General features: G+C 40.5%; 1 protein-coding gene across 12 annotated transcripts in view; it reads right to left on the reverse strand.

The window, feature by feature from the left end:
• The window catches only part of tjp1a (tight junction protein 1a), a 97075-nt gene that overhangs the window by 16308 nt on the left and 56657 nt on the right, over positions 1–24110 (reverse strand). For 5 of the 12 annotated variants that reach the window (XM_034572582.1, XM_034572564.1, XM_034572513.1 and 2 more), the window contains 17 exons: positions 14434–14490; positions 13249–13373; positions 13012–13114; positions 12502–12814; positions 12118–12221; positions 11237–11405; positions 10877–11012; positions 10391–10402; positions 9445–9483; positions 6961–7100; positions 6491–6596; positions 5990–6143; positions 3965–4073; positions 3627–3846; positions 2363–2547; positions 1923–2018; positions 1056–1082 (listed from right to left, as the gene is read on the reverse strand). In XM_034572582.1, coding sequence (XP_034428473.1) covers positions 1056–1082; positions 1923–2018; positions 2363–2547; positions 3627–3846; positions 3965–4073; positions 5990–6143; positions 6491–6596; positions 6961–7100; positions 9445–9483; positions 10391–10402; positions 10877–11012; positions 11237–11405; positions 12118–12221; positions 12502–12814; positions 13012–13114; positions 13249–13373; positions 14434–14490 — 2095 coding nt within the window. The remainder of the gene's footprint in view (positions 1–1055; positions 1083–1922; positions 2019–2362; positions 2548–3626; positions 3847–3964; positions 4074–5989; positions 6144–6490; positions 6597–6960; positions 7101–9444; positions 9484–10390; positions 10403–10876; positions 11013–11236; positions 11406–12117; positions 12222–12501; positions 12815–13011; positions 13115–13248; positions 13374–14433; positions 14491–24110) is intronic. The other 7 variants (XM_034572572.1, XM_034572604.1, XM_034572596.1 and 4 more) reach the window with 5 other exon arrangements.

Raw genomic sequence — 24110 nt, forward strand, 5'->3', positions numbered from 1 at the left:
CAAGGATGCGCTCAACAGTTCTGAACATCATATAGAAATATATAGCACAAAGCCTCAAGCCTTAATTAGCATTGACCTTTGATGAGAGCCACAAGTTAACTGGTATAAACTGCCACTTTGTTTACCGTGGTGTAATTCAATGGCAAATTAGTGGAAAAAAAGAAGGTGAAACAAATTCATAAAAATGTGTAAATAAAGTCAACATTTTCAGTCTCATAGGTTAATGTCAATATATAATTCTATGATTCATTTCTTATGACTTTTGCATTTATACATGGTGTTTGTAAAAATTTTTACTACACACATCTCAGCTTTCACTGCGAATCAAACTCCACAGCTAAACATGCTGCGTTGCTGTTGTCATTCTACATAATGCAGCCTGCAATAAGGAGGGGAATACCACTGAATTTAATGACAAAAGATTTCCATTTATATTTATCAATATTTACACACAACCTCTACAACAAGGGACAGGAGAAGATATCACACTGACTTAGTGTTGTAGATACTACACAGTGCAAAGAGTGTCGAGTAACAGACAAACTCACAAAATAATAAAATCTAAATCATCCAGCAAAGTGCTTGTTTATCAATGTTGAAAAACTCCCATGTGGCTTCACGTGGGAAAAATGTGATCTGTTCAGTCTTTAGTTGATATATTTGCATTGGACATGATAATTATTTAGAGTTAACAGCAATTTCAGGAATTATCTTTCTTACTGCAAAAACAAGTCTCCAACTGACAGTGTGGAGCAATCAATCTGTGTCAGTGTGATATAACATTTCTTGAGTTTTAGGTATCCCGTTTCTGTGTTAAGTTGTGTAACACTGGGTATCCCTGTTGAAATACACTGATAAGAGTGTTGCTGCCAATTGTGATGGCAAATGGAAAGTCTTAAATCGCGTGTTCTTCCCCTCTGCACATTAACCAGACACTGGCTATTGTTGAAACATCTACAGAAAGGGCAGCTAGCCACCAGACACTAGTTTATAGATTATCTGCCATTCAATGAATCAAATAAAACAAAGAAAAATTGATGCACTAAGTGACATACTTTCCCCTCCTTGTTGTTTCTGTGTTTCTGAAAAGAAAATACAGTTATACAAACGTCACTGCAGTTGCGCAAAAAACATCATGGAATGGAATTACTTTTCATGGGTGTGTGTACTGAATGTGTCTGTGTGTGTGGTTGCAGAGACATGTGTTTGTGCTCTTAAATCAAATGAAATTTAATAATAAGTGTTAAATAAAACCACACATTAAAGACGCAGTTTCATCAAGTAAGAAGAGGCAGATGAGGGCTGAAAAAGGAGTGTGTTCCTCTCCTCTGAGTGTGGAAGAGTAGAAGATAAACAAAAAGGGGGAAGAGAGAAGCTATAAATAAACAGTAGGAAATTAAAAAAACAACTCGATGAATGAGACAAAACTAAATTAATTTGGGAATATCTCATAGCAGTAATAGTATTCTGGAGTTTGCTGTGCGATGATCCTTACAGCGAACAAGTCGGGAAAGTCACTGTACAGGTCACAAAGTGAGATGAAAAACTTGGCAGAATAGATTTTGCTATCTTTATGTGTTAAACCTCTAATCTAAAAATATCTTTATAACCTCCCAGAGGCAAAATCTTTTCATATCCTGACCTTTCTTGTTCGTTCAAAAGAGCACCTCAGACTTGACAAAGTGAGTTACATACATGTATGTATAATAATAATGTAGTCACTAAATCAACAGTGATTTCAGTATCTATTGGACACTGACCACTACTGTAAATATTTGATGAGAAGTAAAACAGCCCTCAGCTTACGCGTTATGCAACGGGATGCATATAAAACATTACCTCAGATCACCTAAGACAACCAGTCAGACACTACACAAAACATGAACATCAGAACAGAGGGAGGCGGGTGATTTATTACTTACTCGCTAGTTCAAATATGTCTGGCTCCTCCCTGGCCAATTTCTCTCTGGCCACATCTGCTATCGGTCCAAACATAACCACTGGCCTGAGGAACCCAGCTGCAAGAACAAGAACATGGGATAAAGATTGCCAAAGGCTAGAACACTGAAATATTCAATCATACATTAGAAACAGTAACTAATGTATGAAATTCAAAATTGAGTCAAAGGCTAAGTGAGATAAAAACCCTCCCATCCACTCTTCTTTAACATCTAAACATCTGTGCTGTGTCTTTAGGGTTACATTAATATCTGTCCTTTGTTAATGTAAGAATATATTTAAATATTAAGACCTAAGTAATTTGCTCGATCTAAGAAATAGGGAAAAACTTTCACATTCATATTTCTTTAAGCTATAAAGTTGAACTCTGTCTTCTGCCAATTATAAAATGATCTGCTCTTACCTTCCCTCAGCACCACCCTCTCATACGCAGGGAACTTGGTCTGAACTGGCTGCGCAGACAAGTCCTCCCTGCTCTTCCGCAAATTCCTCTTGGAACTTCGCAATCCTCGGAATCTCCAGAAGTCCGCTCTGTCGCCCCCTGGTGTTTTGGGGAGGGTGTACTGCACACTGGATAACTGCTCAGCTCTGTACAGGAAATAAATGTGAATTGGGTCAACTGTTGGGATTTCAGTCATAACTGCAGGGATTCTGAATCAATCTTACTACTGTTTGGAGCAGAAACCATGGTGATATATTGGCAATGTAATTATAATTCCATTGTACATACTAAACTCTAAATGGTTGTCAAAGTGATTATGATGTATTTGCCATCACTGATTAAAAATGAAGAATTTAACATGGATTAAAAGCCATTTTAGATTTAGGGTAATTTAAATGCTGTCTTAAAGGGTAGTACAATATAATTCAAAGCTCAATAAAAAGTGATGTTGTCATATATCACTGTGTATATGTCAATATGTTTTTACGTAGAAAACAACACAGGGATAAGGAGAAAGGAGAAAGAGGCCTTAGGGCAACAGAGGCAAAGCCCTTCTTCCCACAGGCTTTGAATAATAATGGTCTTTCTTTGATGTACTGTAATGTTATAATTTTAAATATTTTCAAATATTACAGAAGTCTCAGTGTGATTTCATGGTTTCATGACATGAAAGAATATCAAGCGAGAAAGGTTTAACTTGGCTGAGATATACAGTATTTCATAGTGATTAATGTATGTGATAAAAACGCATGCTCCGTCTTCTCTGTCAGCGGGACAGTGAGGAATCTCTGTGTAAACACTGCTGGAGCATGTTCAAGGCTACTCAGACAGGTCTGATAAAACAATGCTGTTTGCTAGATGATGATGTACAGTGTACTTCACATCCTCAGGCACACAGGCCTCAGAAAGTCCTTGCAAAAATCACATAGTAAATACTTGTAGACCATTTACCTGACACATGGGATGTGTTCAATATATCACACTTTAAGAACACTTCTAGAATATAAAACACTGACCCGGAACTGGAAATTTTTCGGAGTCAAAATTTTTGATATACAAATAAGTCCTTCCTACTCTGAGATCAACCGAGTACTGAATCATCATATTATGATGAAGGTCTATGTGCTGTGAGTTAGCGCTCGGTGACTTTGCCTCCACGCCTGCCCATTCATAAAGTGCCAGAACAAGCTATACAGGTATAAAAGGTGTGTCCTGAAACTTTTACCTATTCTTGTTTGGGATGATGCCCCTTTCCACTTCCTGATGGTTCTTGCCAATCCGGATAGCGAGCCAAGAACCCAGTTTTCCGTTGTAGAGCGTGTCTACAACACGGAACACCTCGCCCTTGTTGAAGCTCAGGCCATACGGTGACTCTTTCTCATATTCAAAATGTGTCCGAATGTAGAAGGAGTCGCCCACATCTGATTCCACTATCCTTCGATACACTGGGGAAAAAGCAGAAAAGGAAAACAGAGTTCAAGACAGCAACTTTTCAAATGAGCTGGTTTTGAATCCTGATGTGTTTGATCTGCTGACATAGGACTTTGCAAGGCCGTCACTCACCATCCTTTTTCTTTTGAGCGAGAATAGTTACTTCTTCTCCTTTTGGGAGATCCAGCAAAAACAGCACGGCTTCCTCTCGGATGATGTTGGCAAAGTCCACGTTGTTCACCTGCACATGCCAAAGAGTAGAGGTAAAAGAAATTAAGACTATCAGACAAAACAGCAAGTTAGACACTCCATGCTTAATAGCATATATATATATATATAGTTTAAATACTTAAAACTGGATGACAGTGTTTTTATCTTCAGTTTTTTTACCAACTTAATTTTTTTTCTTATCAAATAACTAAATACAGGAAAAAACAACAACCACAATAACCAAAACAAACTCTAGGGTGCTACCGCATTTCTCTCTGATAAAGAGAGACAGAGGAAAAATGGTTCCTCAACAGAAGCAGGGAGACGTATTCTCCCTACAACCTAGCAAACTCCACCTCGCCTCCTGCTGCTATCCCAAACACAATAACTGCTGTTTATTGACTCTGCTTGAGGGGCAGCAGGGGAAGTAGAAACACATGGGCTGAGTCACTGAACCTCTGAAAGACACCTTTATCCTTCCCAGAAACGGGAGGGCTTGACATCTTTATCTCCACAAGCACACCATGACCAAAGGGAAGCAGCTTAAACATGGAAAACAATGTCCTGGAAGTCTCTGAGATGTGTTTGTACAGAGGGAAGAACACAGGCACAACAAGATCGAATTTTGGGGGGGTAAAAAGCTTTTGTATTTATAAAGAAATAAGGTAATGCATATCTTTGTATATCAGATAAATGCAATGACCTCCATGGAGGAGGTTACGTTTGTTTGTTAGTTAGCAGGATTACACAAAAACTTCTTAAGCGATTTCCATGAAAAAAGTGCGGAGGTGTGGGTCATGACCTGAGGAAGAATCGATTCAATTTTGTAACAAAAAATCGGGCATGTTTGGGGACTGATATTTTTGAATGGTGCTACTTGGTGCAGATACAAATAAAAGCCTGGATCAAGTGAGTTTAAACAAGGTTTCATAAGGGGACTGCTGGGCCTTGGTGGAGGTCTCGCCTCTACTGAGAGCCATTGTAGTTTGTTAATGTCATGGGGAAAATAAGTGGTACGTCCAGCCTCTGAGGGACAGATCCCTTCAGTTACAGCAGGTGTAATCCTTGGCTGTTGTATAAACATGTCAGAATGATTCCAACACTGACATCAAGAGGGTTTCCATCATCCCAGCAACAATGTTACACTAGTATTCAATGAAACAGACAGTCAACTGTTCTAAGTGCAGAATGATAGAATGACTTCTATTGTGTTTTCACATTGGAAACAAGGGGTGTTTTGACCCGAGGCACGGCCTGGGAATGACTCACAGACACATTGTACTGTATCCCCCAAGATCTCTGTACACAGAACCAAACGTATTATGTCAATGGGATCACACAGTTTCAACACTGATGATCTAAGTTAGTGTGGGCAGTTATGGCTTGTCTATTTTGACAAAAACACCAGATGTTCTTCCCACTTTCACCCATGTGACATGAAAAAAAATAGCAATGTACTAAAGAAGAAAACAATACTTAAAAATGGCTTTTCAAGGACAGCACTCACAGCACAATTACAAGGCACTGGAATTAGGCTGACGAGCGACAGTCAATCTATATATCTGCATGCGACTTAGAGAACACATTTACAAACTCCTGGTTAGTGTAGAACCTGGGTTTTCATGCAGCAACATTCCCTTTACACCCTCATCCAGCTGCTGCAAGAGATGTATGATAATGTCGCCCAAGGAGTTGCTTTTCTTAGAGCACTTTGATTGTGCAGTAAAAGAAGGCCCTCGGTTGTAGAAGAGGACAGTTGTTAGACCAGTTTATAAATAGTCGGATTCAGCTGTGAAAACAAACTTCAAACCGAACATCAAATTGCAATATTTTCTCTTTCTCCAGGAAAATGTAGCTGAATTCTCGGATTAAAAAAATCATGTTAGTTCAAGTAACTCCAGAGAGTAAATAACAGTCGTGTTGTTAAAGACATGGAGTGAAACATACCCTGAGAATCTGGTCGCCCTCCTCCAGTCCCTCCTTGGCAGCAGGACTGTCTTCCAAAACTCCTGCCACAAAAATCCCCACATCGTTCCCTCCTGCTAACCGCAGCCCGACACTCTCTCCTTTCTTGAACTTAACCAGCTTCATACTTGGCCTGCAGAACAACACAAATGGATGGACATATTTGAGCAAAAATATCAGCACATCATTGATTTAAAAAGAGACACAGAAGATTACTCAAGCAAGCAGAAAAAGACGTAACAAAAGCCGACCAAAATCTCTTGACCTTTCTTTAACTCAATTTATAGAACTAAGGATTTGGCAGGCAGGTTAATTTTCAAACCTGGAAACCAGACCAATCAGTAAGCTCAGATTTATTTGCTTTCACAAATCAGACCAATTCGCATTTGATGCCAGGCCACTGAATTATCGAGTTCACTTATTATCAACATGATTAGAATTTGCACTCAATACTGTGAGGTGCTCTGCCTCTTAGATATTTACCTGAGAATACTCTCATCATGAGCGGCGCTGGGTACAGGGGCATCAGAGGGGCTGACGGGCAGGTCCACGTCAGGCTGACCAGGTTGTGCATACACTGGCTTTGGTTCTGCCACAAATTCAAAACACAGAAATCAGAATAACATACTTAATTCTAAGAAAACCTGTATACACTGTGCTGAACTGCATTAGGTTTAAGGGTATTTTTTGTGACATACAGATTTTTTCCCTAGATGTTGACAGAGTGAAGTCTTTTTTTTTTTATGAAGATGTGTTGTTTAGATATTACACAACAAAAAACAGTTGAGATTGTGCTTTTAACTGCCTTAAAACAGTAATGGAGCTTAGGATAAAAGGTTTATCTGATCTCTGACTTTGGATCTCACTTTGTCTATACTACTATAAGATGGGGAAATATGCAATGTGGTCAAAGTTGCACTCATCCCTCATGATAGTGAGCGGAGGGTCCGTACCAGGCAGCGGGGGTAACGATTTCTCATCTCTGGAACTGGCCTGGTCACTGGCCTGTGATAAAACTCCATCATCAGAGCTTTTCACCGGTGTGGACATGGACCCTGGTTTGGATCCACGCTCCTCATCTCGACTTCGATGGCTGAAATAAACCATAGCAATGCACACAATTCAGTGAGAGTGGACCTGCAATGCTGTAAACAATGACAGTTTATAGCCGACAATTTACATTAATACATCCGTTCAATGACACAGTGCCACATCTTTGCTGAAATGAAATGGACCATGAACCATTTTAATAAGGGCACATGGACAGAAAGCTGGATAACAATGCAACAAGCAATTAAGGAAGGATGCGCGGCTCTGTTGAAGACAATTTACATTGAGTTTCTTCTTCTCTTTCTTTTAAATCTTTTTTATTAATTGTCTGGTATATGCAGAATGTCAATAAGAAAACAGATTCCGGACCAGAAACTAGCAACACTGTAAATTCCATTGGAGCAGAAATAATTTAAATTGTTTTAATTTCCAGATTACAAGATTGATGTGAACTCCCATTTTGTTGACCGTACAGTAATCTTTCCAATGAAAGCACAAGCAGTGAAAGAAAAGAGACAGAGTCTCCCAACATAAACTCTAGAGTCATGATAGTTTTCAGCACAAGTTCCTGTTTAACCTGGATAAAATAAACAGGGTAAAACTGTAAAACTATATATATATATGTGTGTGTGTGTGTGTGTGTGTGTGTGTGTGTGTGTGTGTGTGTGTGTGTGTGTGTGTGTGTGTGTGTGTGTGTGTGTGTGTGTGTGTGTGTGTGTGTGTGTGTGTGTGTGTGTGTGTGTGTGTGTGTGTGTGTGTGTGTGTGTGTGTGTCCATGAGTCTGGTGGGCTGTGTCCAACAGAGTAGAAAGGACTGCTGCTTAAAACAATGGTTGAATTCCAGTGTGATCACATGACTGCCTGCTGGCACAGTACTTGAGCTGTATTCAGAAGCTTTTGTAGAAGAATGTGAAGGTGCAGGCTGTACCACTAGCTCACACTACAGAAACATGTCCCATTCTTTTATTTTAGCTTGAATAGTATGAAAATATACAATGTACAGCAAAGACGTATGTAGGTGAATGTAAAGCCATTTACTCTCTTTTGAGAAATGCTGCTGCCTTTTACAGGTCTCTGAATTTGTCCAGCTGCTCTAACCACAGAAACACACAAATCTGATCTGGGCAATGTTATATGTCAGCAGCATCAGCGTCAGCAAGACCCGTGTGGGAGTGTGTTGTCGAGAAAGAAGGGTAAATGACAGCTGCTGCCAGAGGATAAATAACAGAATTGTAATGCCAGAGAGAAAGAGACAGCGTGGGTTTGTGTCTGTGTTTGTAATGGATGAATGAGAAAAGAGTGTGACACAAGGGGGGAGAAAGGAGGGAGAGAAACAGAGCAAGAGCAAGGGACAGACAGAACGCCAGAGAGAGAGAGAGAGAGAGAGAGAGAGAGAGAGAGAGAGAGAGAGAGAGAGAGAGAGAGAGAGAGACTGTTGTGGCCTAAATCTGCTGTTCCTTGCAGCAGGATGGTGCTAAAAAAGGCTTCATGCTGACAAACACCATTTGACAGAAGCCTTTGTTCAATTCCCTACCTAAGACATTGTTACAGGTACGGACGAGAGAGCACGAGTCAGTGAGGGAGAGGGAGAGATGTGGCTGCATGAGGATCAACAAACAATGACAAATATATAACACTGCCACACCAGAGTCTATCAGTCCCAGTCTTTTTAATCTCCACCCACAAGCTTCAACATATGTACAGCATAAAGCCGACTAGATGTACCAACAGGAAAAAATTCTAATAATAAAATATATAATTAAACATAATTAACAACAGCTGAAAGATATAAAAAAAAAAAAAATACGTTACTCACACAAATGTATCTGTAAGTTGAACCATGATGCTTAGTAAGTGGATTTTAAGTATTCCTTGAAGGACAACACAGAGAGCCTTCTGCCCTGTGCAAAAACTACACTCATGCTCACTGAGAGACACTTTGTGATGAAGGGCGTATTTGGTGATCTGTTGTATTCAGCATTATGGAGCAGCGTTATGTCCCCGGGAAAAGAATGCCTCTAAGCCCTACAGCCAATCAGGTTAAGCGAACCATGTGGCTCGGGGAAAAGCTCTGTGGGAAGTATGTCAAATTCCTTTTTCCCCTCCCAAACTGGGAGATAACAATATTCCCTTAAATCACTGTCTGGTGCATCAAGACTGTGATTTCCTCAGTTAAACTTCTTCAACCACACACCGTCCATGTGAAATAGGTGTAACTCCATCTGGGTGCTTTTCATATTAAATCACTCAAAGTGTTCAACGTTAAACAAGATTTTCATACATTTTGACCTTCTACTTTCAGATAAATAAAAGGAGCAATAAACATTAGAGCTAAATTATCAAAACAAACAAATACTGGCCTGTTGTCAGAAGGATGCATTCACTTACATTGGAAGTAATCTGTGCAAGAGCGAACCTGCTCTCGTCCTGCATTGAGACAAGTATGGTTACTCTGCAGTCTGTTCATCTAGTCAAGTGGTAGTCTATCTATTCACACTACATGACTGACAGGTCATCTAGTAAGACAGCTAAACTAGCAGCAGCATTCTGAGCAACAAGAGGGTGTGTGGGGTCTGAAAATCAAGTAACGTCTCCATGAGGTTACTGGTTTTCAGCTAACTTTAAGTTTTGTGTATCCCGTTCAAATGAGACATTTGACACTCATATCTCACATAGCCAGACCTTTAACTCACCAAGAATATAGAAGTGTGGTGAAATTTGATTATAGATAAGTTTGAAGTATATGCCTCATAATTAGCACCTCTGCTTATTTTTCTATTTGGCCACATCTTCTCTGTAGCAGTTTTTGTGTCTGGAGCATGAAAGCCCAGTGTGTACGAGTCAAAGCCCATACAAACATGATGAAAAGGAGGTCTGGTTATCAAAGACTTGGAGAGTTAAATCCAGAACGTGAAGTTAAATCCAGAAAAGTGCTTGAAGGCAGCATGAGATTCAAGCCCATGATTTAATAACCACCTCTACTTCACAGTATCAAACAGTATTTGATATAGTATTTACAGTGAACTATTTAGAGAAACAAGCAACGTACCCTCTGTCTTTTCTCACTGCACCAAATGACAGAATTAGCATAGGTCTGTTCCCAAAAGAGACACGTTCTCTTTGATTCAAGTCTGCAAGATACAGGCACTCGTCTTGTCCCATTCGACTGAGATTACTATCTCGGCCTTGCTTACATTGCTCGTGCTGCACACACTCCACACAGACAGAGACACTACAATCACGTTAATGTATTCCTCTAACTCTATTTTGCCATCTACGTGTTTGTCAGCTACAGGAATCTATGTGCCTCTAAACTACAACAAAGACGACTTACTGAAATCTCCAACTGGCAGTGAGAAAACAGGAGAACAAAGAGAGAGCATGGACATTTAGATGAATTGAAAGATAAGAAAAGGTTATTTAATAGAGAAATTGTAACAACAGTAACATTTGCATTAAACAAACCCAGCTTTGCTTGATTTTAGCATATTTTTCAGAACACGCCCTTATTCCAGCACAAAATGGATCAATCCTTCCTCTCGTCCTCGGCCCTTCCTGAGCAAAGCATTATTGGAACTCAGTGATGGCTCCAGAGGGAGTGTGATGCTTTATGCATGCCATGTCTTTATCTATTGATTTATGCATTAGTGGTGCAAGGTGCTTACACAGCATCAACCAACCTGTGGGTGTGAACATGATATATGATGCTGCAGTCGTGGGAGTATGGATGTATGACTGTGGCATGCGTGACAGGTGTCCCGCCACCAGATTTGCAGTCCCATCACACACTTGTATGTGTGTGCGTGTGCACGTCCCTTACCTGCCATTGCTGATCTGCCGAGGTGAGTGACGGAGATGGTCCGATGCATCAGGCCTGTCCGGCGAACGTGATCGACTACCTCGCCCGAGGGATCGATTGGAATGATCTGATGTCAGTGAATGTATTTCTGAAATATCTGTGAAATTGGCATTAAATATGTGTTATCATTTAATCAAGGATGTAAATCATGGTAGACTTAAAATGACAAGAAATGTTTCATTTTATATCAGCTGTGATTTAAATCATCTCTTCTTGGTGTTTAAAAATAGATCTGTTATTTGTAAAAAAGAGTCACACACTTGAGCGATTAGATCTCAGCTGCATCAACAATAAAGCACTGCTCCATGTTTGTTGTCTCACCATCTCTGTCTGAATTATTAGCTGATGGGATACTGTCATCGAGATCTGGGATGTTGAGCAGCGTGGCACGTTCATCTCTCTGCACCACCATCTTCAACTTGCCCTTTGACCTTTCAATCAGCTTCTTGGCATCTATCAGTGACAGGTTCTCTGTGACCGTGCCATTGATCTGTCAGAGGAAGAGAGGCTGGTCAGCACAAGACCTGAATAGACAAGTTATCATCTCTGCAGATTTTTGCTGTAAAGCCACAAATGCGCAAACTATTAGATGAGCACGGGGAAAAGAGGAATTGTGAAAAGCCTTCATTCTACCTCAGATTAACAATTATTATTCCATTAATAAAGAGTAGAAGAGGAGGCTACAAACAAGATTAAAATTGTTTCATGTAATTAGACTATCAGAGACACAGAAGTTGTATTGCATCATATACAGTTTATAAAGCAAAACTTTAATCTAAGTATTCGTTTCAATTGTTCCTTGTACTGAAATCAAATTTCAACTTGAACCCGTCTCAGCCTCTTTTCAGAACGATTGATACACTCAATTAGATTTTGAATGCATCTCTTTAACATGAAAGAGGATTTTTTTTTCCTCCTCCGAAACTGACTGGATAAAAATTCTGACGAATAATGGAATGTGTGGTATTCCTGCTGGTGAGCCTGCATATTAATGATGTATGACCTCACTCTGTGAGACACTTTCAGCCGCTCACAGATTAACCCAGCAGACTAGTGAACACGGTCAGTAAAAAAAATACCTGATACTTCTTCCATCCCACTCACTCCTTCTATAACATTTATCAATTTACATTCCCATTACTTGTGTTTTGCCCATTTGAATGCACATGTCTTACTCAAAAACTCTCGTGTTTTTCTCTCACCTTGAGTACAACATCTCCCTCCTGGATGTTTCCATCTCTGGCAGCAAGGCTTTCGGGAGAGATGTCCTTCACAAAGATGTGGCTGGCCAATCGGAGTCCATATTCTGCTTTCAGAGGTAATAATCATTAAAAATTATATTAGAGCCTATCAATCTAACCCTCACTTAGTTCTTTGCAAATAAGATTATCTAGTCTGGATTTCTGATGACACTGTTTGCACTTTCCTTCAAGTTCCATTAAGATGAACAACTCAAGAAACCGTCATTTATGCACATAAATCTTTAAAAAAATGTTTCTGTGTTTTATAGTAATAGTATTAATTTAGAGTTTTATGTAGATTGAGTTTTACTGTACAGCATTTAGAGTCATAATTGTGTTGCCCACCTTCGTTTTTGCGGGACTTGACGAGGGTGACCTTGGCTGGCTTGGGAGGAGCAGACGAGACTTGTGAACGGCGGTCAGAGCGCGGTGAGACGCTCCTCTCCCGCGAGGGACTGCGATCCCGTCTGCCGCTGTTGCTGCGCTCACGCCTGGCTGTGCCTCCACTTGCTCCTCCATAGGCACTTTGGCCACCACGACCACTGTGGTGCTCATAGTCATCCTCGTCATCACTGTCCTCTTCCTCATGCTCTGACATTGTCTCCCTGTCTCCTGGCCGCGAAACAGGGATTTGTACTTTCCTTTTCCTACGGATAGTCTTGAAAACAGAGACAAAGTATTTTAAAAGATGAACATAAATTTTTTACTCAGACTTTCAATACTGTTAATGTTGCAAAAACATTCTGTGAAAAAAGGAATTGAAGGTGAATCAATGCAATTCCAAAATCATGCTGTCTAACATCAGGGGTCTCTGTAATAACATTTCACCCTAAATCAGGTAGATGTTGAACTTACTATCTTTGCATTTTTGCCACTCTTGCGGAGTTGCTGCACAGCGTAGGCATGCTCTACGTTGTCCATAGAGACAGCATTGACCATCACCACACGGTCATTTTCTCTGAGAAAGAAAAAAAAGCAATGCATTAACATTTCTAGGTTGTAAGTATAGTTACTATCTGTAAAGACTAAAATGGAACAGGGATATTACATAATTATCAAATAAAAACTATTGCAATATATTCAGACACTTACTGTAGAAGTCCCTCTGCAGGACCTCCTTTTAACACATCAGATATCACAATGGATGTTTCTCCACTCTGGAAATGAGGGTTGTCTCGGCCACCTGAGATGGCAATGCCAAACCCAAATCCTGGGGCCTGCACACACAGAAATACATGGCAGATATATTTGACACACGTGGGTTTGCTGTAAACACAATTTCTGACTCTCTGCAAGCTAATTATCATTGAAAAGGAAAGTAATATGTTGTGTTAAGGGGGGGGTTTACAGAACTGGTGCATTTGCCATAGACAGCAACAAAACCATACATTTGCATGTTATTTAGCTGATTTTTCCATGAGGTTTCAGTGGAGGGTTAGAGGACTGCTGTGTTTTTGCCAGCGCAAAAGCCAGCACCAAGGGAGCAGGCCATGTGATCGAAATGGATAATCTTACAACCACAACAACACAGGAGAGCTGTAAGTCTGAGAACCGCAGGCCACACTGGGCTGCTCCTTCAGCCTCAATAAAGCCGCTACTAATTAGATTACAGCAAGCGAGCCAGTCTAGACAGGTGCTCTACACGACACAACAGCATCAAATAAGTAGAGTTTACGGTCTCATAGCAAGGTATTAGGTCGTTGAATAATAATAATAATAATAATAATAATAATAATAATAATAATAATAACTTGGTTTGTATAGCACTTATCTCAACGAGGTTACAAAGTGCTTCACACAGAATACTTTGATGGCTAACCTCATGATGCTGATAATGTGTCAGAGGGTAGTCAGAGATAATCATCAACCTTAAATTTGCTTGTGAATTAAGGAGGTACAATTTATCATAATTAAATGTGACAATACAAAAGGACAAAAACGCAAAACAGCCTAAAAGTCTCATCTCCCACTTTTCCTGGAGTTATGTGAAGGAGAAGAATATGTTGCCAACAGGAAGGAAGTGAAATGAAGTAGTAAGGAAGTGAATGCTGATTTCTGTCTTCCTTAGCATTGTTTCCTGCCATCTGCGCTCACGGACTATTGTTTCATGACCACACATCCTGCCGCTACAGCTGGCCCGCTCAGTACCGTGACAGAAGACAGATAGATGAGCAGAGGACCGAGGGGAACAATGAGGAAAAAGTGAAGAAAACACAAGACATACAACAGGATAGCCGGAGAGACAGGGGAGTGTATTAAAGAGATGTAAAAACTTACCCTGTGAAGGGTCACTGTGTGCTGTTCCCATATTACTGTTTCCTCCATCGCTGCACTCTGCAACACAAGAGGGAAAGGATCAGTAATCAAACATCAGTTTATTAGATACATGTTCACGTGTAAATGAACTGTAATAATTCTGCAACAGATTCAAATCTTTGTAAGCTTGAAAAAAAAAATCAACAGTGATAACTCAGTAAAAAGCATAAAAACCTTTTAACTTCAGTGCTGACCTTTTGCTTTAAGTTCACTCAACTCTGCTTCAGGCAAAATGTATGGGTCTACCGGCACACTGCTCATGCATGATGCTAATATACACAAGCACAACGAGTAGATGACTAGACTAACCCTAAGCCAACAATTTGACTCTGACAGATATCAGACTCGGATCGGTGCATCCCTGCTCTAAAAAAGACATGTACACCCACTGCCTCAATCTACTGCTCAGTGGGCAGAGTTGGTCTTTGTCTACCGGTAACACAAACATGGTTGCTTATTTGCATGACCAAGTCCTGGAGTTGGAAATGTCTTCATGTGAAAAGATTATGACTGAAAGCAGCACAAGTAAACAGCTGGCAGTGGCTGACTGAGGCTGCAAAGATTGGGGGAACGTTACTATATCATTTCTGGCTGGGTCACCAGAGAAAGCTGAAGCAAAGACAGTATTTAGTTGCTCCTCTGATACAAATATTGCTCACACTCATTCTCTAATGCAGTTACATCATACAGGTTTCTCTTTATGCACGATTTATCAAGAATTGTTCAACGTCAATGTCTTTAATTTGCTGGTTTCACCGTATGAAGCACAGTAAATGTCAGAAAACTCTTCATTTGTAAATGTATGAATGTGATAAAGATACTGTCATTAGTTTAAACAGACACTGCTCAATTTGTGTCTCAAAGCTGTTTTTTTTTTTAACCCCCCACACTGCTTCATCTCCAGCTTTAAATTGCAGCTTCCCTCTGACTGATGAGGCACCACTGCTGCTGTCCTGTGTGTCTGCCTGCAGGCACTGATGGTACAGCTGTCTGCAGCAGAGTGCTGAGCTCAGTCTAATGTGGCAGGAGAAGGAAAGACATAAACACTGACACACATGGCAGGGTGCTCATTTAGTGCACCTTCTATAATCAGCTTTTTAAAATAACATACCATGTCATCTGTCCACCCTATCATCGTGACCATCTCACTCCCTCACCCCTTTATCATCACCTAATCCCCAAACCCTCTCACCCATCATCTTTAACATCATCGTGGTCATTACTGTCAGCACCTTCACTTATCCTAAATATACAGTTTACAGACACTTCATGCTGCAGAGCTGCCAAGTGCCTAAGATGAGGAGACAGACCAACAGCCAGCTGTTGAGAGTGTCTGTCTGTGTGTTGACATGTTGAGAAAAAGACACAACAACACAAAGCAAAAATGGAGGATGGTCACTGGATCTAGATAAGATGAAAAGAGACCATAGGTTTTGTTTGTGTTTATAGCTGCAAGGTGTCAAAGACAGTTCAGTTGTTTCAAAGACGGGAATTTCACCTTTATTGACATGACTGTATGCGTGAAAATGGGGGAAGACACAGCAAAGGGCCAGGTTCGCAATTTCAACATATAACTATAAGTTGAATATTCAATTGGTTGATCAACTAAACATTAACTGGCAACTTCTCTGATAAACTGATAATCACTTGAGAAAGTTTTCAAGAAAAAACATAGTTTTGATTGTTCCAGCTTCTCAAATACAAGAATTTGCTGGGTTTTTAAAATTTTTTTTTACTTTTCATCTATTCAATTGCCCAGTTAAGTCTAGAGTGTTGGCCAACAGGGAACTGCAGCTCAGTGGACTGTGAGGGCAGAGGTATGTTAGTGTTTACAGGTGACTCAGTGAACACCTCACCTGCATTAACTGTAGGTCTCCTAATCTGCGTTTGTGCTTCAGTCCTTCCCTTTCACTCCTCTGCACTGTATGACAATGAATCAGTTGGCCTTCACCTCCAGAATACACAGTTAACCCTATGACCCTAATTTCCATGGCAGCTCTGTGTGGATGTTATTTATGTCCATAATTGGCGGAGAGGGCTTCAGTGTCCCCCTCTCTCTCCCTCCCTATTTGCCCGTACAACTCCCACAGTAATGCGACTATTGTGTGAAGGGACCTGACCCATTTAACCATGGCTTCCCCCCGACATTCCCAAACACATCTATTCCTCCAAAGTGTTTTGTGATACATTCATCCATCCATTCATCCATTCATCCATCCCGCCGTCCAGGCAGACAGAGAAGGGCTACGCCATGAGAAAAAAACAGTGTGCTAGGGTCATGTGACCAGGCGGTCAGGCAGGCAGGTGGCCTTGTCCTTGAACTGTGGGTTGCACTGAGAGGCAGGGAGAGAGAGGGGGGGAGGCAGTGGGAGCGAGGCTGTAGGCTGCTTATACAACCAGAGTTTTCCATAAGAGCTGGCTGTTGGCCGATTGGCCAGACATTAAAACATTTCCAGCTGATTACTTTCTTAACGTTTCAATTCACATAACCATCACTTATAACAAGCACATAACTATAACCTTCAAGGATTTTAGTCATCAGACATCTGGATCTTAAAAAAAACTAAAAAACTCTCCCAGCTCCTGCTGATATCCTGTGTTTGCCCGAGAGCATTAGAGAACCAATGATTTCTTAATGTGAAACTGCTTTATTCAGTATTTTTACGAAATTTAATCAACGGGTCCATTTCTTTGGGAGAAGAGGAGGCCTATTGCTCCTGGTAAAAACCTTCTGGACGATGAACACTTACATAATCTTAACATAAAATACAAATTATGAGTTCCATAAAGACAGCTCGGATAAAACTCCGACTATTTCAGTGAATTTATGGGCACACACCCATAACAATCATTTGACTAATGGTTGCGTTTAATCATCAACCCATGCTCATAAGAATGAGCTCACTCTGTGTGTGGGCTCCAGGCTGCAAACACACATAACAGAGCCGGGACAATAAAAATGTAACTGTGAGGCAGTCAAAACCTTTGCATTTCTTTGAGTGTATGTGAAAGACCTCCCACCAAAAGACTTATTGTCAGCATCTAGTGAAGTGTCACCGCACTGTTTAACATTTAGCTACACTATTTTCACTAAGAGCAGGTCTTGTGTGTGAGTGTGTGGGCTGCATAGCGCTGCAGTGTGTCAGAGAGCTGCCCCGCCCCTCACTCACAGGATCCGAGACAGAGATCTCTCCTCTGGATTGGGAAAAGTGAAAATAGGTGATAGACAAATGTCTTAATGAGAAAGAAAGTCGGTTTACAAAATGTGGATGATATATTTTATGTAGCGGTAATAAATAGTACGTTTTTCCCTAAATTTAGCAGAGCAGAACCATTAATATTGGAACTTACTGATATCATGGTCTCGAATCATTTTGCCCCAAGTCTTTTAACTTACTCATAAACAAATGAATGATGACCACTGAACCATTAAATCCCTACTCAAAAGCTACAAGAGAATAAAAATGACTCAAAAACCCATGTTAAACATATTTGTGCTCCACTTAGTCTAAAACTGACCATAAACCTTACTGGGAGGGCTTACAGCACATAGAGGGCGTATGAGCCATGAGGGAGTAAACCTGCTTGTTCCTGTAAGAGGCAATTGGTCAAGTGTATGAGTCATAGGTTCATCAGGAGACTTTGGATTAATAGTCTGACCTAAATTGAATTACTATTTAACATTTGAGTAGATGAGGGAAAGAGTCATCCTTTATCTAATATACTGCTGATTTGCAACATGGCATTTTCACACTTTTCTCGATTGGTTTAACAACTCAAATGGTTTTCAATGATGCAAAAGCAGGGGAATGTGTAGTTATGTTAAGCTTGTGAGAGTTAAAATCCCACATATACAGTAAATCCCAGATATTCAGTCAAACCAAGACAGCTTGTGAGATAGTTCTGTGAGGTGTTAAGCAGGATATTAATTAAAAATAAGGTTAATCTAAATTTCAAAGCAGGTGTTAAAACAGATGTGCCGAAGCTCTGTCAGAAAAGAGAAGTAACACAGGCAAACAACACAGTAAAAAAAGCCGAGGCAACTTTTATTACAGATAGAAGGTTAGCATGGGAAACTTGGGTAAACGGCTGCTTAGAGTATTTACTCCACTGGGACTACAGCTCTGTCTCTCAGATGAGATTATTATAGCAATTAATCCCTGCGATGTGAAGTGATAATTAACAGGCTGACTGATTGAGAGTGAGATATAAGCAGTGTAGAGAGAAGACAGCAACACAGAGGAAACTGAAAAAAGAGCATTTGATAGAGCCTTGGCCACAGCAAAATCATGTGACATAATCATGTCAATTGCTAGGAATTATTAGAATACATCAGAACAATAAGTGTTTAGTTTAAATGGGTGAATTTCAATAGCTAATATTATGTGGTCTGGAAGAGGAACTTTCATAAAAGAGCTATCCACAGAGAGGGATATTCTGTCCAGAAAAAAAACTCTAATTGGTTAGTTCAAGTATTTTGTTACAGGAACATTTCAGATCACACACTACCAAAGATCACATAACAAACCAGACCAAAATGAACTCAAGTGTGCCTCATTTTCGGGAGTAAATCTAGTTTTATCTCTGAAGTCGCAGAGTTGTGTGAAACAATGGTGTGTTTGATGTTGCACAAAGTGACGGCAGCCTAGTGTATTTTATATATCCATATTAGTCAGACTTGATCTCTGGCCAACAAGGCCCAGGGCTGAGAAACAAACCACACACGTGTGTACTTGCCAGTGCACGCAGGCACGTACGCACGTACGCACACACACAACCAGACACAAACTCACATGCGCAAGCCATGATCTAACACTACAGGGCCTCTTTGTTCGAGCTACAGCCAGCCTGACTTGGCCCTGCCCGGCCCACCATAGCACACAGTCCAATCCAGATGATAACAGCTCACTCAGGCTCTTCAAAGGCAGAGGCTAATCCAGTTCTTTGGGGCATACTGATGAAGCGACTGGAAAAATGAGTGCTGAAATAGACAATAATAACCTGCTGCAGAAAGCTATGATAAATAGGGTCAGGTCAAGCATGCAAGTCTCCAACGCAAACCTCTCACTCTGCATATTCATCAAACTTGTTCACATTTACAGAGGATCTATACAAAGTGACTGCACACTGCCAATGTCTTAAGAATCTGTGCAAAAGAGTCAGCTGATGAGCTTCACTGAACTTTTGGGAAACAAAAGCATTCAGCCAGACATAGCCGCGAACATGCTGACCTGCGTCACATTCTGTAGTTGGGGATAATTAGTACACAATAATACCTAAGTACAGAGATGTTCAGACAAATACATCCCTAATTACCTCAATTTTTATTATATAATTATCTTTATGAACTGGATGAGGAACGTGATGAAGTGGCAGGTGACACAGAGATCATATTTTATGAGTCATGAACTGGGAGGAAGTTTAGATGATAGGGCTGAGCAAAAAAAACAATATAAACAATTATCGCAATATAATTTTGTCAATAGCAATAAATCAAAGGTCCCATATATTGCGATGTAATTCTTATGCATTGTTCAATCACAGTGTGGAGGTATAACATATAACTGATCCACCACAGATTTGTTCTGTTTGTTTTTGCTGTTTATCAAGTGTTTGTCATTCTCTGCTCATCATTTAAAACCACAACCTTCACTCAGGAGAAAAAACAGACTTTAAACATAAATGAAATAATATTGCAACACTTATCATGATAACTTTCGATATTGACTGATATGAAAATGTAAATCTGGGCTTTATCATCCAGCCCTATTAGAAGCTCTTCACCAATGCTTCACCAATGAAAGTCTTGTCCGGTGGTCCATTATTCACCAACCCCCTTCATCTGCTCCCTTTCATCTGAACCAAAGGAATGGTTCATACAGTGGGTGTATCAAATGCAAAGTCTAAGTGGTACTTTTTGAGGAAAAACTGACATATCAGGCAAATAACACACAAAAAAAGGATAGAAAAATAGGTGACATGACTGACATCTCTGCCCTTCGGCGAATACACTTCATTATTCACATTAGGCTATTTTGAGGTACAGAGAAATACAGAGTAAGGGGTGAGCAGGACGCGTTACTTTCTCGATGACGAAAAGAGTGAGGAAAAATCCTGACAAAGCTTTAGGTCAGTGTGCCTGCTCTTCTCTGATAGCCCGAGACAGGATGTAAGCAAGAGCAGCCACGGCACCCACAGGAAAACACTCCACTTCCTGTTTGCAGGAAATAGCTTCAGCTTGCTGCAAAATCCCTGTGCACACTATTGAAAAGTCCTCCTAGTAAAAAAAACTCATCTCGTCTTGCGACCTACAAGCTAAGAAATCCCTTGGAGGGAGTGGCAAGGGGCCTTCGCATTTAAGACAAGGACTGTAAAGTGTTTTAATTGTGTTCAAGGTCAAATTATTGCCACTGATCAAACCTAGTTTTTCTTCATGGTTATTAGGCACTCCTGTAAACACAAATACATATGCAACCTCAACAACAAGCACTGACCCATGAAAAACCTTTAACAACATATATACACTGTACTGCAGAGGGGTCAGAATACTGCATCAAAAACAGCTGGCGAGGAAGACGGGGAGGGGAGGGGAGAGGAGATGAGAGAAGTGAAGACGAACATTTCAGAGTCACCACCCTGTACCAGCAGCTCACCCCATCACTGGGGCAATTGTATCCATGGTAACTATATCTCCCCTCTTACTGGACCCAAAGGAAAGAATGAGGCAGCAGTACACTCAAACAAAACATAATTAGAGACACATGCACATGCTCTTTCTGGAGGGCAGGCACTCAACAACAAGCATTTCATGCATGTGAGCCACTAATGTAAGCTTTACATTCTGTCTATCAAATTAGTGTGCACTGCCCCGTAAAGTGCACATGTAAACAAACCCAGCAAAATAACTGCGTCACCTCGGTGTTAAACAGATGAGTTCAGCTGTAGCCATTTTAAGGGCAGGTTATGACTGTGATGGGAGGAGAGAGGGCTGAATACACACATGGGTGTGCAGATGAGGGCGAGTAGCCAATAGGCAGATGACGATGACGATGATGCAGAGCCTCAGTCAGCAGTGATGTGCCGTTGTGCTGGCATGCTCATATATGCTTGAGTTAATTAGTTTCAAACAGCAGCTCTACTCTGTCACACGGCTCAGTTAAAAAAAACAAAAAACACCAGGACTGTCCTCAGAACAACGTAGAGGATACACACACTCAGACACACAAACACACACTCACACACCTCCGACTGAAAACTATCTGACACAGAGTCACTGCTAGAATAGTCAGGGCAGGAATAAAATACAAAACCTATAATCCAGGCTTTTGGATTAAAACGTTAATCTGAGCCATGCTTCCTTCTGTAGTCTACGGCTGCTGTCTCATGAAAGCAAATAAATGGATGGATGGATGGTTGGATGGATGGATGGATGAACTGGAGAGCACTGTCATGTCACCAAGAATACAGTATACTGTTTAAGCTTTTGGACATGGATGATAGTGAAGTAGCGGGGAAGATGAATGTTTAACTCTCTTAAATTGTACCATCCTGCCAACTAGCAGATGGATAGACTGTTCATGTTTTATCCAAGCTTTGACTACATGAAATTCTTACACTGTACAGAGAGTTAACGGACAAAGAAAGCTGACTGTGGTAAAAATCAGCCACAGAAAAATCCACAATAAAGATGCCTGTTGGATTTTTGAAGCAATTGCTAATCTAATCAGATACACACAAAAAGGTATACAGGTTTCTACTGACAAAGGAAAATGAGCACTTGTGTTTAAGTTTAGGTATCAGAAGCAGAGGAAAGCCGATCCCTGTATCTGAAGTTATTGGTTGATGTTCACAGAGAGATTAATTACCCAAGACCACTTTATATCGGCTATTATACTCAAATAAAATAAAACTTGAAATGGCAAGTCTATGTCTACACTGAAGAGCTTCTTGTTATGAAGGATGTTTGTGGATTCTTGCTCTGAAGGATGTTAAAGTATCTTTTATAGTATACCATGTACCAAAGTATGAAAACTAAAAAGGTAACTTAACATATAACAAGGCTGACTTGTGTGTAAGCTTCTTAAATATATGACAACTGTCTCCTAAGGGGCAAACACAAAATATTTTTGCTTGATTACCCTGTTAATAAATTGCAATTTTTATATATTGCATTTTTCATCTACTTGCACTTTTTGCCTGTTTTACTTCCCAGGTCTCATTCCTTCCGCTTTAGTAGTTTCTGCATAATCCTACTAACAGATACACCAACAAACGGACATGGGTGAAAACATAACCTCCTTGGCTGAGAAAAAAAAAAAGGTAATGTTTTCTGATTCAATAAAGCAAAAGCTTGATCGAAGTCTCTGGCTCAGGTCCAGGCTCTGATTTTTTTCCACTGACCATAGTGCAGTAGGTTCACTCCTATCCACTGGCTGAGGCATACAGCCAGGTTAGGCTAGCATCTCATGTGCAGCTTATCCAGCAGCAAAGTCATCCCAGCTCAACCACACTAATTGTTCTCTGCCTAGAGAGACAGGCAGAGTGTTGAGGTCACAGAGGGGAGTGGTAACTTCTGGGGGGATTCAGACTTTCTATATTTTCCACTATCCTTCACATTGGTTTAGTTCAAGCTGGGGATTTCACACAAACTTCAAAGTTTCAAATAACCTTGTCTTACTTTTTGGGGATTTGAGGGCCCAAGCTCCCAAAAGTTAAATGGTTAAGAACTTGAAGATGTTTGACTGAAAAAAGTTTATCTTTCTTGTTCTCTGGAGTGTGCAGGTGGAGGAAAGGTCCAACACTGGCACAGATGCTCAATGACATCTCTACTTACTGATATCTGTTATCCTGTAATACTATGGCTATTCTATTCTATTAGGAAATAGGAAATTGCTGCATGAGCCAAATCTATCTATATTTAGTATAATAAGAATTGTTGGTATCAATACATATGTGGGCTGATATGTGGTGCATATGAGGTGGAGAAGCACTGAATGGTTTAAAGGAACATTGGCTACACAAATAGTTTTTCATTGTTGTTTCTGGTTACCAGAAATAGACAGAAATAGTCCATGGACTACATCAAGACACGTGCATACAAAACAGACTTTGCACAAATACGCACAGACCCACCCACTAGACCTGCACTTTGTTTTTGCCAAGGCACTGTGAACGATAACCAGATCCAGCACTGGAACTTTTGGATTCAGCCAATCACAGTAAACTCAGCTATCAGTATTCTCACCCTACCCCACCCACCACACACAGAGACTCTGCAGGAATGTGCAGATAAGCAGACACCTTCTCCTTGCCTCATGTTCGGGATCTTTCAGCCTAAACCTCCCTCTATGTTTAATTTTATCCCAACTACGTCTCTACTATCTCCTTGACAATGAGCACAAAGTGAAAGGCCACAGATCAGCGTAACCACCATATGTGATGATATAAATGGGACTGGGTCAATTCAGTATCAGATAACACAATACAAACGTATCAGTGACTACATCATTGACTGTGGACTTGAGGTTAAAAGATTCATTCACTTTTAGTTTTGTAGTTCCTGTGAAGTTATCGCAGTGTAAATGGCCCAATCACAACAAATGGAAACATATGACCAAGGTTACCATGCGTTGTGATAC

Source organism: Hippoglossus hippoglossus, chromosome 3 (genome assembly GCF_009819705.1).
Source record: "Hippoglossus hippoglossus isolate fHipHip1 chromosome 3, fHipHip1.pri, whole genome shotgun sequence".
NCBI classification, from domain to species: Eukaryota; Metazoa; Chordata; class Actinopteri; order Pleuronectiformes; family Pleuronectidae; genus Hippoglossus; species Hippoglossus hippoglossus.